The 16,703-nt window shown below is 53.0% G+C and overlaps 1 protein-coding gene across 1 annotated transcript in view; it reads right to left on the bottom strand.

Annotated features, from left to right (window-relative positions):
• Window positions 1-13,397, bottom strand: part of LOC117883986 (AP-3 complex subunit beta-2-like) — a 50,856-nt gene extending 37,459 nt beyond the window's left edge. Inside the window, 2 exon segments of the mRNA XM_034783977.1 lie at window positions 328-407; window positions 12,688-13,397. Of these exon segments, the coding sequence (XP_034639868.1) occupies window positions 328-407; window positions 12,688-12,917 (310 nt within the window). The 5' untranslated portion in view covers window positions 12,918-13,397.
• Between the last annotated feature and the right edge of the window lie 3,306 nt (window positions 13,398-16,703).

Below are 16,703 nucleotides of genomic sequence, written 5' to 3'. Positions count from 1 at the left end.
CCTGGCCCACCCCGCCTAATGTCCCCCCTGCAGCTTGGCCGTCCCTCAAGTTTCAGAGGAAGGAGATCAAAAAAACCTCCAATACCCAGAATACGTGTGGGGGAGAGACCCTTTCTGACCCCTGCAGGTGGCTATGTGAAGCCCTGAAACATGAGCTTTGGGAACAAATGACAGTGGGGAGGGAAACTCCACAGAGGGGAAACTGAGGCACTGCGGGGCAGCGACTGGCTCAGGTTGCACAGTGACACTGTCACTGCTGGGGCAGGAACTCAGGAGCTCCTGGCACTCAGGTCATGTCTCACTCCCACCCCGCCCTGCGGGAGACACTCACAGCCACGATCCTCTTCATGGCCTCCAGCTTCAGTGAGTCCTTGTTACTATCCAGCATTTCCTTCAGGTCATCGTGTCTGCAAGTCACAGGGACCTTTGTCAGCAGCCGAGCGGACACAAACGTAACAAGTTTTGGCAGCTCTCAGCCATGCACAGACAGAGCGTATGCCACATACACCAGCCCACAACTGAGCATGAACACAGCCACTGCCCCCACTCCCAGCCTAGTCCATGGTGAGGGGACCAGCTGATGAGGCTGACCGCTCAAAGGCTCCCCCCACTGAGCAGAGATCCAGTAACCGCAGCCATGGCCATGTGCTACTAAGGCTGAATTGCTGCCCTACAAGGGAGTTCAGGCCACATGCTCTCTGGGGGACCCTGGAGAAGCAGGAACCCCTCCCCCCAATGCTGCAGCTGAAGCAGATACCACTCTGCCCGGCCCCTTCCAACGGAGGAGCTCGTAGCGCTTGACAATTTATTTTTACTCTCCTGAGTCCCCGGGGCGGGGTCTACATCACCCACCTTTCACAGACAGAGAAACAGAGGTAGAGAGGGCAGTGACACACCCAAGGCCAGAGCTGGCAATAGAAGCCAGGACTCCTGGGTTCTAGCACACTGCCAGGAGAAAATGGTCTCTTTTTGCAGATGCGTGTGATGCTGCCCCACATGATTCCAAGTGACATTGTGATCACTGTGCAAAGCCAGTCTGTTAATGACCCCCTAGGAAGTCCCCATCACCAGAGGTGTAGCCCTCCCTATTGCCCCAATGCTGGGTGCATGTATGTGTCTGATAATTCTGACACATAGACAAACAAAATTTGATGGAGAAGAGCCAACACAACTTTTGTAAAGGGAAATGGTGTCTCACCAATCTCTTAGAATTCTTGGAGGGGGTCAATAAACATGTGGACAAGGGGGATCCAGGGGATATAGTGTCCTTGGACTTTCAGAAAGCCTTTGAGGCTCTTAAGCAAAATAAGCTGTCATGGGATAAGAGGGAAGGTTCTCTTGGACCAGTAACTAGTTAAAAGACAGGAAACAAAGGGTAGGAATAAACAGTCAGTTTTCAGAAAGGAGAGAGGTAAATAGTGGTGTCCCCCAGGGATTTGTACTGGGACCAGTGCTGTTCAACATATTCATAAATGATCTTGAAAAAGGGGTAAACAGTGAGGTGGCAAAGTCTGGAGATGCTACAAAATTACTCAAGATAGTTAAACCCAAAGCTGACTGTGAAGAATTACAAAGGGATCGCACAAAACTGGGTGACTGGGCAACAAAATGTCAGATGAAATTCAATGAAGATAAATGCAAAGTAATGCACATTGGAAAACATAATCCCACCTAGACGTACAAAATGATGGGGTCTAAATGAGCTGTTACCACTCAAGAAAGATCTCGGAGTCATTGTGGACAGTTCTCTGAAAACATCCCCTCAAGGTGCAGTGGCAGTCAAAAAAGTGAACAGAATGTTAGAAACCATTAGGAAAGGGATAGATGATAAAACAGAAAATATTACAATGCCACTATATACATGCATGGTATGCCCACATCTTGAATACTGTGTGCAGTGCTCGTAGCCCCATATTGGAATTGGAAAAGGTTCAGAAAAGGGCAACAGAAATGATTAGGTGTCTAGATCAACTTCCATATGATGAGATATTAAAAAGACTGGAACTGTTCAGTTAGGAAAAGAGATGACTAAAAGGGGATACAATAGAGGTCTATAAAATCTTGAATGGTTGGAGAAAGTGAATAAGGAAAGGTTATTTACCCCTTCACATAACACAAGAACCAGGGATCACACAGATGAAATTAACAGGCTGCAGGTTTAAAACGAACAAAAGGAAGTATTTCTTCATGCAACTCACAATCAGCCTGTGGAGGTTATTGCTAGGGGATATTGTGAAGGCTAAAACTATAACCAGGTTCAAAAAAGAATTAAATAAGTTGATCGGGGGATACATCCATCAACGGCTATTAGCCAAAATCTCTGACTGCCAGTTGCTGGGACTGGACGACCAGGGATGGATCACTTGATGATTGCTCTGTTCTGTTCATTCTCTCTGGAGCACCTGGCCACTGTCAGAACACAGGACACTGGGCTGGATGGACCATTGGTCTGACCCAGTATGGCCATTTTTATGTTCTTATGTGCACAGCCACAGAAAGCAGACCATGCCCTGCTTGTAGACTGACAGGCCATACCCTCTGCCCCCTGTCCCACAGCATGGACTATACATGCCACAGATCTGACATGCTGCCACCTTCCAAAGCTTTGTGGGTCTCTGGCCCATCAACTGACCGAGTGCCAGAGGAATAGCAAGGAGGATCTAACAACAGGCAAACTGGAAAGTGTTCCTGTCCAGGGACGGGGGTTGGCGGGCCCCCCAGAGGCCAGATGCTTTGTTGGAACCTCTAGGCTCTGGGTGGCTCATCCCAGCAGCAGCTGGTGGATATCTGAAACACCCCATATCTGACACAAGGTCCTGGCCCCCCAGTGATAGCTGTCAGACCACGAAGGCTCAGCAGGGGGAGATTCTGGGGATGCCTGCTGGCTAGTTCCCCTGATCCAAGGCACCAAAGAGCCATTCGCTGGCTGTCAGCTCTCACGGTTTGACTGTGAGTCTCAGGATATTTGATATTTGAGTCAAAGCCCCAGTGCTTGATTCCTGTGAGTATGGGACAATCTCAGCTTTAGTTCAGAGAAAGGGTTTTGTTCCTAGCCCTCCTGGATGTGCAGAAAAGCTGGACGTGACCCGAGCGCAACTGAAAGACTCAGAACCCAGAAGGTGAAGACCCTCCCCACCCCAAAATGCACTGGTTTTAAAATCTCTGGGGCCCAAACTCCTGGCTTTTGGATAGCTGAAGCGGGAATACTGCATTCGCCAGCTGGTAGGATGAGCACCCCTCGCCCCCCAGAGCACTCAGGCCTGGGGTGAGTCAGCTCCCCACCCCAACAATGTGCATTAGCAGGCCAATTCACTCCCTTCTCTGACGCTGGGTGCAGCAGGCTGATCTGCGCACCCTGTGGTTGAAGAGAGAGTGCCCAGCCTGCTGGGTTCTGCTCTAGCCCTCGCGGGAGCTGGGGTTCCACTCCCTGTCCTGAGGAAGCCAGGAAATTAACAGACAGCGAGGTCAGGAGATCTTTCGAACCTTAGCCTGGGTGGGGTGAAGGATCAGGCCAGATCCTCCAGGGGGAGTCACTTGTCCAGGGTAAGGAGCTGGGCCAGCCCTGCTCTTGGATCCAGGATCCATGGAAGCCTGCCAGTGCCGACCCCCATTCCGATCGCACGCTGTACCCCGAAAACATGGCTGGGTTCAGACTCCCTCAGCGCTGCAGCCATAAACTCTGCCCAGGGAAACCTTTCCTGCAGCTGGCACCGCACCCACCTGTGGCATGGGGCCAGGCACAGGCAGCATGTACAGCACACAGCACCACTTTATCTCTCAGCACCGGCTTGTGAGGTCTGGCTGTGCAAAGAGAGGGGGCCAGCTCAGAGCAGTGGGCCACAGTGCCTGGCTCATCCTGGGCAGGGCCATGGCACATACAGATCGCTGGCTGTCACAGCAGGGACTCGGCCCAGCCCAGAGCATGGCAGCTGCTATATGTGCTGTGGATGCCGAGTTTGTGGTGGGATTATTGGGGGGAGGGAAGGAGAGGGAATGTCTCCTATCCCCCTGCCTCTCCTGTATTTAGGCTCACAGCTGTAAGCAGTTTCCACTACCCCTTTCCCTCCAGCTCTGGGACTTGATCTGTCCTTCCAGCTGCCTCTGAGCCCTGACGGGGGTTAGTCCTGGGACCTGGTTTAAGGAGGCCAGCACCCAAAGCTCTCCTCCTCTGTTCTAGAACAGGAACCCCACTGCCAAGGCCACAGCAAGGAGGCTGCCCCGGGACAGCGAGGAGGGGAAATAGACACGGAGAGGTGCCCTTCCGAGCCACTTCCCAGCAGCAGGGACTGCTCACAATGGACCTGATTCAAACCAGGGCATGCCACTACAAGAGAAATGGAATTACACACACTCCTCTCCTCTGCAGGAGACATGCGCTAATGGACCAGGCCTCACAGGGAGAGACGCAAGGAGCTGTGCAAGAGAAGGGGAAGGGCCGAGTTGGTCACAGTCTGAAAGTGGCGCAATTCAATTTGTATTTTTATAATTTCAACGGATAAAATAGATGTTCATTTTTAAGCATATTTTTCATTTTTTATCTATTTAATTGTTCAGGTTTGTGGAAAATTATAGGGGGAGAAGAGGGGGTCAGACAATTATTTAATGATAGTAGAGGTCAAGATTCAGAAAGTTAAAGCTTTATAACCATTAAAACATAAATTGCCAGCGTCATGTCAAAATAGACAAAGGAAATAGACATTTTTTAAAAAAATCAAACTCTAGTAATTTCTCAAGCAGCATTTCTCTTCCTTTGCCCTACACGTGGAACAAATATTTGACAACGAGCTCTTTGATCTAGCAAAGATATAACAAGTTCCAATGCCTGGAAGTTGAAACTAGACAAATTCAGATGGGAAATAGAATCATAGAATATTAAGGTTGGAAGAGACCTCAGGAGGTCATCTAGTCTAACCCCCTGCTCAAAGCAGGACCAACCCCAACTAAGTCATCCCAGCCAGGGATTTGTCAAGCTGGGCCTTAAAAACCTCGAAGGATGGAGATTCCACCACCTCTCTAGGTAACCCATTTCAGTGCTTCACCACCCTCCTAGTGAAATAGTGTTTCCTAATATCCAACCTAGACCTCCCCCACTGCAACTTGAGACCATTGCTCCTTGTTCTGTCATCTGCCACCACTGAGAACAGTCAAGTTCCATCCTCGTTGGAACCCCCCCTTCAGGTAGTTGAAGGCTGCTATCAAATCCCCCCACGCTCTTCTCTTCTGAAGGCTAAATAACCCCAGTTCACTCAGCCTCTCCTCGTAAGTCATGTGCCCCAGCCCCCTAATCATTTTCGTTGCCCTCCACTGGACTCTCTCCAATTTGTCCACATCCCTTCTGTAGCGGGGGGACCAAAACTGGACATAATACTCCAGGTATGGCCTCACCAGTGTCGAATAGAGGGGAATAATCAATTCCCTCGATCTGCTGGCAATGCTCCTACTAATACAGCCCAATATTCCGTTGGCCTTCTTGGCAAAGAGGGCACACTGCTGACTCATATCCAGCTTCTCGTCCACTGTACTCCTCAGGTCCTTTTCTGCAGAACTACTGCTTAGCCAGTTGGTCCCCAGCCTGTAGCGGCGCATCGGATTCTTCCTTCCTAAGTGTAGGACTCTGCACTTGTCCTTGTTGAACCTCATCAGATTTCTTTTGGCTCAATCCTCCAATTTGTCTAGGTCACTCTGGACCCTATCACTACTCTCCAGCATATCTACCTCTGCCCCAAGCTTAGGGTGTGAATTTTTAACAATGAGGTAATTAACTGTTAGAACAAAAAGAACAGGAGTACTTGTGGCACCCTAGAGACTAACAAATTTATTAGAGCATAAGCAAAGAAAATAACAGAACACCACTAGCTGTCACCTTCAGCCCCCAACTAAAACCTCTCCAGCGCATCATCAGAGATCTACAACCTATCCTGAAAGATGATCCTTTACTCTCACAGATCTTGGGAGACAGACCTGTCCTCGCTTACAGACAACCCCCCAACCTAAAGCAAATACTCACCAGCAACCACACATCACTGAACAAAACCACTAACCCAGGAACCTATCCTTGTAACAAACCCCAATGCCAACTCTGTCCACATATCTATTCAAGTGACATCATCATAGGACCTAATCACATCAGCCATACCATCAGGGGCTCGTTCACCTGCACATCTACCAATGTGATATATGCCATCATGTGCCAGCAATGCCCCTCTGCCATGTACATTGGCCAAACCGGACAGTCTCTACGCAAAAGAATTAATGGACACAAATCTGACATCAGGAATCATAATACTCAAAAACCAGTGGGAGAACACTTTAACCTGTCTGGTCATTCAGTGACAGACCTGCGGGTGGCTATATTACAACAGAAAAACTTCAAAAACAGACTCCAACGAGAGACTGCTGAGCTGGAATTGATATGCAAACTAGACACAATCAACAAAGGATTGAATAAGAACTGGGAATGGCCGAGCCATTACAAACATTGAATCTATCTCCCCTTGTAAGTATTCTCACACTTCTTATCAACCTGCCTGTACTGGGCTAGCTTGATTATCACTTCCAAAGTTTTTTTTCTCTTACTTAATTGGCCTCTCAGAGTTGGTAAGACAACTCCCACCTGTTCATGCTCTCTGTATGTGTGTATATATATCTCCTCAATATATGTTCCATTCTATATGCATCCGAAGAAGTGGGCTGTAGTCCACGAAAGCTTATGCTCTAATAAATTTGTTAGTCTCTAAGGTGCCACAAGTACTCCTGTTCTTTTTGCGGATACAGACTAACACGGCTGCTACTCTGAAAACTGTTAGAACAATTTACCAAGGGCCATGGTGGATACTCCATCACTGGTAATTTTTAAATCGAGACTGAATGTCTTTCTAAAAAAGATCTGCTCTAGTTCAAGCACAGCTACAGTACTTGAAGCAGGGAGTAATACAGGGAAGCCTTATGGCCTGTATTGTACAGTGGGTCAGAATCTGTGACTAAAGCAGCAGTGAGTAGATGCAATACATGTCTGGAAACAATCAGGAGAGGAGAGGGGCAGAGCCAGGAAAGCAACAGGCTGACAGAGCAGGTTATAGTTTGCATGTTAATTTGGCTAAAGAATCCAGTTCAGTTGTAATGACCGCTTGCTCCAGTCAGGATACAACGGGCTCCCATCACTCAGAACATACAATCATAGAAATGTGGGGCTGGAAGGGACCTCGAGAGGGCATCAAGTCCAGCCCCTGCTCTGTGGCCGAACCAGGTAAACCTAGATCATCCCTGATAGGTGTTTGTCCAACCTGTTCTTAAAAACCTTTAATGACGGGGATTCCACACCTTCCTTGGAAGCCTGTTCTGGTATTTAACTATCCTTAAAGTTAGAAAGCTTTTCCTAATATCTAAGCTAAATCTCCTCTGCTGCAGATTATGCCCATTACTTCTTGGCCTACATTCAGTGGACATGAAGAAGAATTGATCATCGTTCTCCTTATAACAGCCCTTAACATATAGGAAGACTGGTATCAGGTCCCCCTCAGTCTTTTTCTCAAGACTAAACATACCCAGTTTTTTTAACCTTTCTTCATAGGTCAGGTTTTCTAAACTTGTTATTATTTTGATTACTCTCCTCTGGACTTTCTCCAATTAGTCCAAAACTTCCTTAAAATGTAGGGCCCAGAATTGGACAAAATACTCCAGCTGAGGCCTCACCAGCGCTGAGTAGAGCAAGACAATTATCTCCTGTGTCTTACATACAACATTGCTGTTAGTACACCACAGAATACTATTAGCCTTTTTCACCACTGCATCACATTGTTGACTCCTATTTAATTTGTGATCCACTATAACCCCCGGATCCTTTCCAGCAGTACTGCTACCTAGTCAGTTATTTCTCATTTTATGGTTGTGCATTTGATTTTTCTTTCCTATGTGTAGTTCTCTACACTTCTTTATTGAATTTCATCTTGTTGATTTCAGACCAATCCTCCAATTTATCAAGGCCATTTTGAATTCTAATCCTGCTCACCAAAGTGCTTGCAACCCCTCCCAGCTTGGTGTCATCTGCAAGTTTTATAAGCATATTCCCCACTCTATTATCCAAGTCATTAATGAAAATATTGACTAGTACAGACCTGATACACCCCCAAAGTTTGACAGTGACCATTGATAACCAGTCGTTGAATAAGGTCTTTCAACCAGTTCTGAACCCACCTGACAGTAACTTCACCTAGACCACTTTTCCCTAATTTGTTTCTGAGAATGTCATGTATCAAAAACCTTGTTAAAATCAAAATATATTGCATCTACTGCTTCCCCCACCCACTAGACCAGTAACCATGTTAAAGAAGGAAATTAGGTTGTTTTGGCATGATTTATTCTTGACAAATCCATGCTGGCTATTCTTTATAACCCTATTATGCTCTAGGCACAGAGCAACAGGTGCTATGGGTCAAGTGCAACAAGGACTCACCTGACATACAGCCACAGATGGGCTCTAATCCTATGGGACTTTCATCATGGCCCTGGTTACACAGCCTCAAGCCCCCTGCTCCAAACACACAGGCTCCTAAGCCCAGATCCTCAAAGGTATTTAGGCTCCTACCTTCTGTTGATTTCAAAGCCCAGTGCCAGAGCTAGAGGAGAATCTTCCTTTGCTATTAGCAGAGTGGGGCTTATGACACATTTGAGCCCTTTACCCTAGTCTGTAGAGATCAGTAAGGCACTCAGATAACTCAGCACAGGAGCCATACCAGGGAAATGGCAGCAAGTTGTCTCCCCCACCCCGCTACCCACTTGTCAGAAATAAACACCAGGCTGGTGTTGTAAGTGTGATTAAATTAGGCAAATAAAGCATTGCACAAACTCCCAGGGATGTCTGAGCAACTTATTCCTGCATGGACCATGTTTGCTTGGTTTTACAGTGTCTCTGCACAGCCATTCCCTGGGTCTCGATTTGATTGTCATCCCTTGTCCCCCAGGAACTTCGCTCGGGGGTCCAGTTTTGAACCCCGAAGTTCAGCACTGAACTCAGGGCCCAAGTACCAAGTCTCACATGGGAATCAATGAGGTGGCTGAATTTCAGTGCCCCCCACCTCCTCAGCTCCCAGAGAGTTGGGCCCAGGCCAGGGGAGCGGGCTGGCCAGGAGCCAACCCCACAGGGAGAGGAATGGGGGGAGGGGGAAGCCAGCCCCGCAGCTCTGTTAATGTATTCAGTCTGCAATGAAACCGGAGACCCCAGGAAACCAGAGAGGCTCCTGGTTGTAACCTCTGGCTCTGCACAGGGCCCAGCTGTGGTGGGGGAGGGGAGGCGAGGCCTTGGTTGATCATTTGGTTGTGGGGGGCAGAGGGATGCACAGGGCACTTACTGGAGCTCAGCAGTATCTTGCTGCCCATGGTGAGGTGCCTGTTCCCCACCTGGGTGTGCTAAGGCAGGGGGGGGAGGGGCACTGTCCAAGGCTACACGGTGAATAAGGGGCAGAAATGGGTCAGAACTGCCCAGGCCTGTGCCAAGCACAAGGCCAGCCCCCCTCCCCAAACCTGTCCCTTCTCCCTGAACTCCAGTAGCCAGGGGCCCCCAGTCCCATTTCCCCTCAGCCCCAGCTCTGCATCCGACAGTGGGGCAGACCTCCCACACCCTGCCCCCACCATCACGCTGCAGAACCTGGCACAGCTGGGCAGGGGGCAGCTTAGCACGAGCCACAGGGGCTGAGGGGCCCAGGAAGAGGTGGGCAGGGAGATCTAGCCCCCTTGCAGACTCTGCCCACAGGAGCAGGGCCCAGGAGGCTGCAGAGCTGCCCGCCTCGGTCAGGGAACCTAACCCGCAGCCACCTGTGAAATATTCATCCCGTCAGGAATCCACTGACAGCACCATGGCAACCTCAATGCTAGGCTTCTCTTATGCCTATTCCATTCACAGGCCCTGGGCAGCTGGGGTTACACACGGGGTGGGGGGAAGGGAGAGGAGGGTGGCAAGGTGCCTTCCTCCCAGCAGTCTCTGGGGCCAGGAGGAAAGTGAGTCCCTTATGGGCTGAGTTTGTTGGACCTCAGCTGGACCCCAGCATCTGCAACATGAAATCCCTTCTGAACATCCCCCTACTGCCCCCAGCTGGATGCCCCTGGGCCTGTCCCCCCCCAACCTGGATATTGGGGTCTAAGCACAGTGGGCAGGAGCTCTCCGTAATGGACACTAAGGCCTCTGTTGCCAATTAGAGACAGAGCCTCCCCATCCCCAGCTGGGCAGGGACACATCAGCATGGGTTAGCGTACGGGCTGCCCACCCTGCAGCTCCCTGGGCTGTCCCTGGCCTGGCGATCAATAGTAACTGACCCAGCACCTGTGTCTCTTTTTCAATTCCACCTGGGGCAAAACTCCCAGTCACAATGTGACCCCGAGGGCAGGAACTCCCAAATGCATGGCGGGGGGGACTCCGGGGTCTGAGCTCATCACACAGGGAGCTCCCTGTGAGTCACTGGACACTCCATGCGCACATCCCCAATCAGGGATTTAATAGGGACAAAAACCAGCCAGCGCCTCAGCTGGGGTAAATCAGTGGAGCACCACTGGATCCAATAATTACCATCAGCTGAGAATCTGGTCACAGCATTTGATAGTGTCCTTTCCACAGACTTCTGTAGCAGGGATAGAATTATATATTTCATTCTATAGGGTGCTTTCAAACAAAACCCTATAGATAGTGTATAACCCTCGATTCAATTCTCTGGGGCTTTCCTATAAGGGATCAGCCCCTTTGTTAGCACACCTGAGGCTCCCTAAAGGCATAGACGTGACATGGGGACAAAACAGTCCAAGCCATTTCCAAAAGCAGCCCCAGAGTTTCCAGGGAATAGTACATCTCCAATTCAAGGGCAGATGCCGCCGAGCCGGAGCGAACTCCGCCAGTGTGTTCTGAGGTTCGAGCCTCAAGACTTGCAGAGCAGGACCGGATTGAGTCAGAGCTAAGCGTGAGGAGGGTGGGCTGGGGCTGGAAGGGGGGGGACGAGAAGTCACACCTTCTAGCTAGGCTGCACCTCCCCCCAAATTGGGAGGGGGGCATTAACCATAAACACACCACAGATACTAGCTTGCCCAAAATGCAGCACCGCAGCATGGACAGGGAAGGCCCATGAAGCAACACAGGAGCCATTGCCATGGTGCTCGGTAGAGGAGGAGCACCCAGCTCCCAGAGGGGTAGGACCAGAGGTATTAAGGATGGGAATGGAACAATTAGATCTGCAGGTGGGGCTGAGACAAGCCCCCAGAGCACAGGGAGACTTGTCCAGACCCAAGCGCCTCTAGAGCAGGCTGAACCGGAATCCTCCATCCAAACCTTCCGTGCGGTGGGGTCATCTGATGGGTCCCCAAACTCTGATTGAAGCTGGGACCACGCCACAGAGTGCGAGGCTGCCCCTAGGTGACCCCCATGCTCAGGCGCCAGGTGAGGCTGAGTTGGGCGCTTTCCTTTCTAATACCCTATTCCCAGTCACCTGTTCTGTGCTCCCAGACTTGTCCTGTCTCTAAGGGAGCAGATTTGGGGAAAGCCGGAGCTAAATCCCTCCCAACGAACAGCAAAACCGCCATTTTGTGCTGCCAAGAGCCCTTACATGGTTCCTCTGGGGCAGGGAGCTCAGTGGGCACGGAGCCCCCAGTGCGGGGGATTCACAACTCCAGCATGGAGCAAGGAACTATGTATCGAGGTGCTGCTATAGTATCCTCATCATCCTCTCCTTCCCCTGCCCCCAGGGCCAGGCCCAGGTGAGAGAAGGACTCACAGGGTGAGGGCACCACTTCAGGAACAGCAGGCACACAAGGTGCAGCAGGGTTGGCACTCAACTGACACGAAGTGGCCTTGCAGGACCGCCCTGGGGGGGAGGGCAAGTGGGCCCAGAGGACGCAAGGTCAGGACTGGACGAAGGGAGACACAGAAAACAGATTTCACTGGGCCAGCTTCACCTGCACCCTCAAAGAGATGGGCCCTTTGGACAGCTCCATGGACACAGCAGGGTGGCACTCGGCCCTCAAGGCTCAGAGGTGCTTTACTGGCAGTCATTAAAGCTGTACCCTTGTCTGTCACCCCAGCATCCCAAGATCCCCTCATAGGTAGACATATGCCCCCCTGCAGCCCCTGGTGACTCCTTCCCATGCCCCCATCACCCAGCAAGTGCCACCTGAAGCATGCTTGGCATTGACTGGAATGCAGGCCCTTGTGTCCCAGAGAGACTCTGTCCCAGACACACACTCAGCAACTCCTGTTACAGACTGGTAGGGCCAGATCCCCCACGGGCCAAGCTGGGGACGGTGGAAGAGTTAGGTAGGGCGGAGGTTTGAAGGGCAGACCAAGGGGCTAGAGCTCTCCTAATATCACTCTGATTGGGTGTGTGATGGGGGCAGTGTTGTGAAGAACCCACTCCCCTTCTCCCTCCCTTTCAGTGCAGATCAGGGATTTGTAGGAGCAGGAAACCCACTCCCAGTTTGACAATGGGGAGCCCGGGGGCAGAGTCTCTCTGGGAAGAGGCTCCTCCCATCTCATCCCACTATTGCCACCATTCAGTTGAGATCTTAAGAGGACCAGGTTGCTAGCATTTTATTCCTAAGGGGAGGATGGTTCTGTGTCCTCCAAGCACTCTCATCCCTTCCCTGCCTCCCAAACTCACAAGCCAGGCTGGTCAGAAGGAAGTGAAGAGCCCCCCTTCCCACCAGTGGCCCTACCGTAGTGGCTGTGTCTGGCTGCCACTGGTGCTGTTCTCTGGGGCAGCCACCTGCTCTGGCGACTTGAGCAGACGGAGCTCGTCGGCCTGCATAGCGTTGTACCAGACCTGCTGCCCTCCGTCAGGTGTCAGCACCGGGCTCTTGGCCTCTTCACCTGCCATTCCCTGCTGGAACCTCACCAGGTTCACCGCGCTGGCCGGCAGCTGCAGCAGCTTCTGCATAGGATTCATTGCAGCTGCAGAGGGGAGCAGGGGTCAGCGACAGGCAGAGAGAGGCGATGGCCCCTCAATGACAGGGACGCTGATTCTTCTGCAGTCAGTGTGCCAGCCCTGAAAGGGTTAACCTGGTTCTGCCAAGCTCCCCCTTGCCAGCGCCCCAGTGGGGTTCCAGCACAGCTGGGGGGGGGGGCTTCCTGCCCCCTCTCTCACCAGCACACCTCTGGATCCCCCAGGGTTGTTGTCTCTGATCCTGGATCCCAGATCCTGAGCTGGCGGGTGCGATTCAAGGCACAAGGAGGGAAGGCAGCGAGGAGCTGGGGCTGGCTGCCTGTGAGGGGGGCACCCACATGGCTATGGGGGAGCAGCTGCTGGTCTCCCCGGAGGGCTTGGCTGGCCCTGGCACAGCAGGCTGGAGAGGCTCCTCCTGCCCGCACCGCGCTGCCCCAACCGCCCCAGCCAGACGCTCAGTACAGCCCAGCCACGTTTGCAGGTCGGCTGGCTCAGCTCTATGACTCAGCTCCGCTCCGCTCCAAACTCCCCTCCGCCTGACAGCCCCCGCCCTCCTGTCCCCGGGCTGAAATCTGATGCTGCAGCAGCTGGCAGGCAGCTGAAAAGGAGCCCTTGCTCCTCGCCTGGCTTGCAGCGCCTCCTGCTGGCCACACACAAACTGCCACTCAGAGTGAGCCAGCCCCCCCCCTCTCCTGGGGAGCCCCTCCCATCCCCTGCCCCCCAGGGACATAGGGTCGACACCAGCTAAGTCCATGCTAGCTGCCAGTGCTCAGGACCTCCAAGCATCAGGCCCAGAGCGTGACTGGACCTGCCACCTGTGGGCACCTGCAGGCTACGAGCTCCCATCCACAGGGCACAGGCAGGACAGGGCTGCCAAGCACTCAGCTAGGTGCAGGGAGGGACTCACAGCGGGTGGTATCGAGGCTATCTAGAGTCATGCTACTAAGGGGTTCAGCTGCTCTTTCTTAGGGGCTCAGGGGAGACTTTCATGGGGGCAGATCACCCCACATCTGCCACTGCAGGTTCCTACACCTTTCCCTAAGGCATCTGGTGCTGGCCACTGGCAGAGATGAGACACTGGGCTAGACGGACCTTGGGTCTGCTCGAGCCTAGCGATGCCACTATGCCTACGCCACGGACTGAGGCAGCCCCCAGAGGATTTAACAGGGATGCCCACTCCTGCCAGAGGATCTCATTCCAGGGATCCAGAGAGTCGTTCCAGCCCCCAGTCAGTTCTTCTGTAGGAGGAGGAGGCCTGAACCACCCACTGGCCTTTAACTCTTCAGTGTCAGGGACACTGTGCTTGGCTAAGGACCCAGCCACGACCTCACCAGAGCTGGGGGGAGCCTGTGGAGTGGACCACAGCAACATCCCCTGCACAGAGAGCTGAACTTCATGCACTTATCCCACAGAGAGTTGCCCCCGACGGGAGTTTCTGAGAGCAGAAACCCCTTGCTGCAGGCTCGGAGCTGTCTGAGACCAGGCAGGGAATTCACTGTTCTCATTTTCCATTCACTTCAGCAGGGGCAGGCTGGGGTCACAGGGAGTGATTCCCGCTCCCCACGCTGTGCATGAGGGTCGAACACCCGGCAGCCATCCCAGATGGAAGTACCACAAGGCAAGTGGACGCAGCACTGGGACAGGAGGGAGCCATGGAGCGGGTCTGGGAGGAGGGAGCGGGGCGGGGAAGGAGCCAGCTGCAGTGGGGTTCCCAGGTGCTGGCCAGAGGGAAAGGCAGCCCAGGAAGCTGCTAGGTGAGAGGGGGCTGGGCGAAGGAGTGAGAGAGGACAGTGCCAGGCTCATGGGGCCTCCAGCAGGCGTAACCCCCTCCAGGACACCCCTGAGCAAGGACCAGTCACTGACCCGTGGCCCTGACCCGTGCAGTGCTCCTCTGGTGCAGCACTGCCAGCACCACACAGGGACAGAGCCATTCACACAGGCACCACGGCAGCCAGCACTGCAGATGAGTCACCAGGGCTGGGGTCTGCGACAGCCAGCGCATCATGCAGCATCACACTGGGCTGCAGCACAGACACGGGGACCTGAGCTGACATATGGGCGTTCAATGCCCCCGGACCCAGACGGCCTGGACACATCACCCACCTGGGGAGATGTCACAGCCTCTGGAGCCGGCCGTGCCCCAGACGCCAGACGAGGGGAGGGACAGAGGGGCAAGAGCCCCAAATAGACACCAGTTGGGTTGGTTCTGTTGGGGGGGGAACAGCACCATCTAGTGGCCACTGTGCATGTTTGCCCACCCCCTTGTTTGTGTCTGTAGCTCTGTTTGCATTCCAGTAGCGCCTGCAGTGCCCCATTGTGCTGGGCTTGGTACAGACACATGTATTAAGAGGCAGTGGCTGCCCCTATATTTACAATATAAATAAGACACAGAAAGCATCACTAGCCCTGTTTTATGGATGGGGGGGCTGAGGGATTTGCCCTGGTCATCCAGGGAGTCTATAGCAGAGTCAGGCCCAGAACCTAGCTCCCGAATCCCAGCACAGCAACTCAACCAGAAGCCCATCCTCCCTCTGTCATGCAATTCCTGTGCCTCCCTGCCCCCAGCCCAGAATTTTGCACTAAGGTGCTAAATTCCAAACGTGGATGGGTGTTCAGACCGGACTGTGATCTCACACCAGGTTTACCTGTGGAAGCAGCACTGGCTCCTGGCTTACCCCAGGGCACGAGACAGGAGGAGCAGGCCTGGAGTGTTTCGCTGAAGCCAGAGCCCCACGGACGGTCGAGCTCCTTCCCAGGCCGCCATATCCACGCTGTACACACAGCACCACAGCAAATGCTGCTGAGCCAAGGCCAGGCCAACTCATCTAGACTCCTTCTTAGCCCACCGGGCCATTGAGTGCGGGATCTGAGCTGTCCTGACACCGGGATAGATGGTGCTCCCAGTACCTCTGGGCTGGTATCAGAACGTTCCCAGTGAAATCCTACCTGCCTTCAGGTTCACGTTACTCACGGAGAGCAGGGAAGGAAAAGTTCAGAGACTATGTCAGAAGGGAAAACTGAGGAAAGAGGAGCCAAATTCCGGTGATGGGTGTCAGCTTGACAGTGCTGGAGAAGGAAATCCTCAGGGCAGGTACTGTCCCTGCCTCTGTCCCCTGTTCTGTAGGGAGCCCGCTACTAGGGGCGAGATGGGCACTCAGTCTCCATGGCCAGGCCAGTCCTTGGTCCCCATCAGGGCTGCCAGCAAGCAGCCCCTCAACTCAGGTGCCAATCATGGGGGTGGTTGGTGTGGGGGATACCCACCCTGGTAGTTCCAGGGCCCACCCCTGTGAGTGGAACCCCCACTGGAGTCAGTGTGGGGGTGGCGCTGGGAGCATTTACAGGCTCACCCTGAGCCCTTGGCTAGTTTGGCTCCTGTCTCTGAGCAGTGAGGATTCTCGCAGATCCCTGTAGCCCAGGCCCGGTGGGACAGGCCGATCGATACCGTTGCTGGACAGTGGGGAGCTGCGTAGATCCCCAGCACTGCTCTGCACAAGGGTTAATCCTGGGCGTGCACTAAGTGGCTGCAGCCGTCCTGCTGTAAGCCTAGTGGGCAGACGACACTTTAGCCCCCATGCCCCTCTGGAGCGTTACTGGGATCTTTGCTATTCTCCCCCCTAAAATGGTGTGTGTGTGGGTCTCTGCCATTCCACCCACCTCACAGCTTCCAGGGGGCCCCCTGTCTCATGAATAGCTCCCATTCCTGCCGATAGAACCCCGGTGCAGCAGCAGTATGAAAGCGACAGGATTCTTGTGTGGAGCTGTTTGGGAATGGGGGCAGGACTGGAGTAG

This window comes from Trachemys scripta, chromosome 10, assembly GCF_013100865.1.
Source record: "Trachemys scripta elegans isolate TJP31775 chromosome 10, CAS_Tse_1.0, whole genome shotgun sequence".
NCBI classification, from domain to species: domain Eukaryota; kingdom Metazoa; phylum Chordata; order Testudines; family Emydidae; genus Trachemys; species Trachemys scripta.
This window is presented reverse-complemented; position numbering and strand designations above follow the sequence as displayed.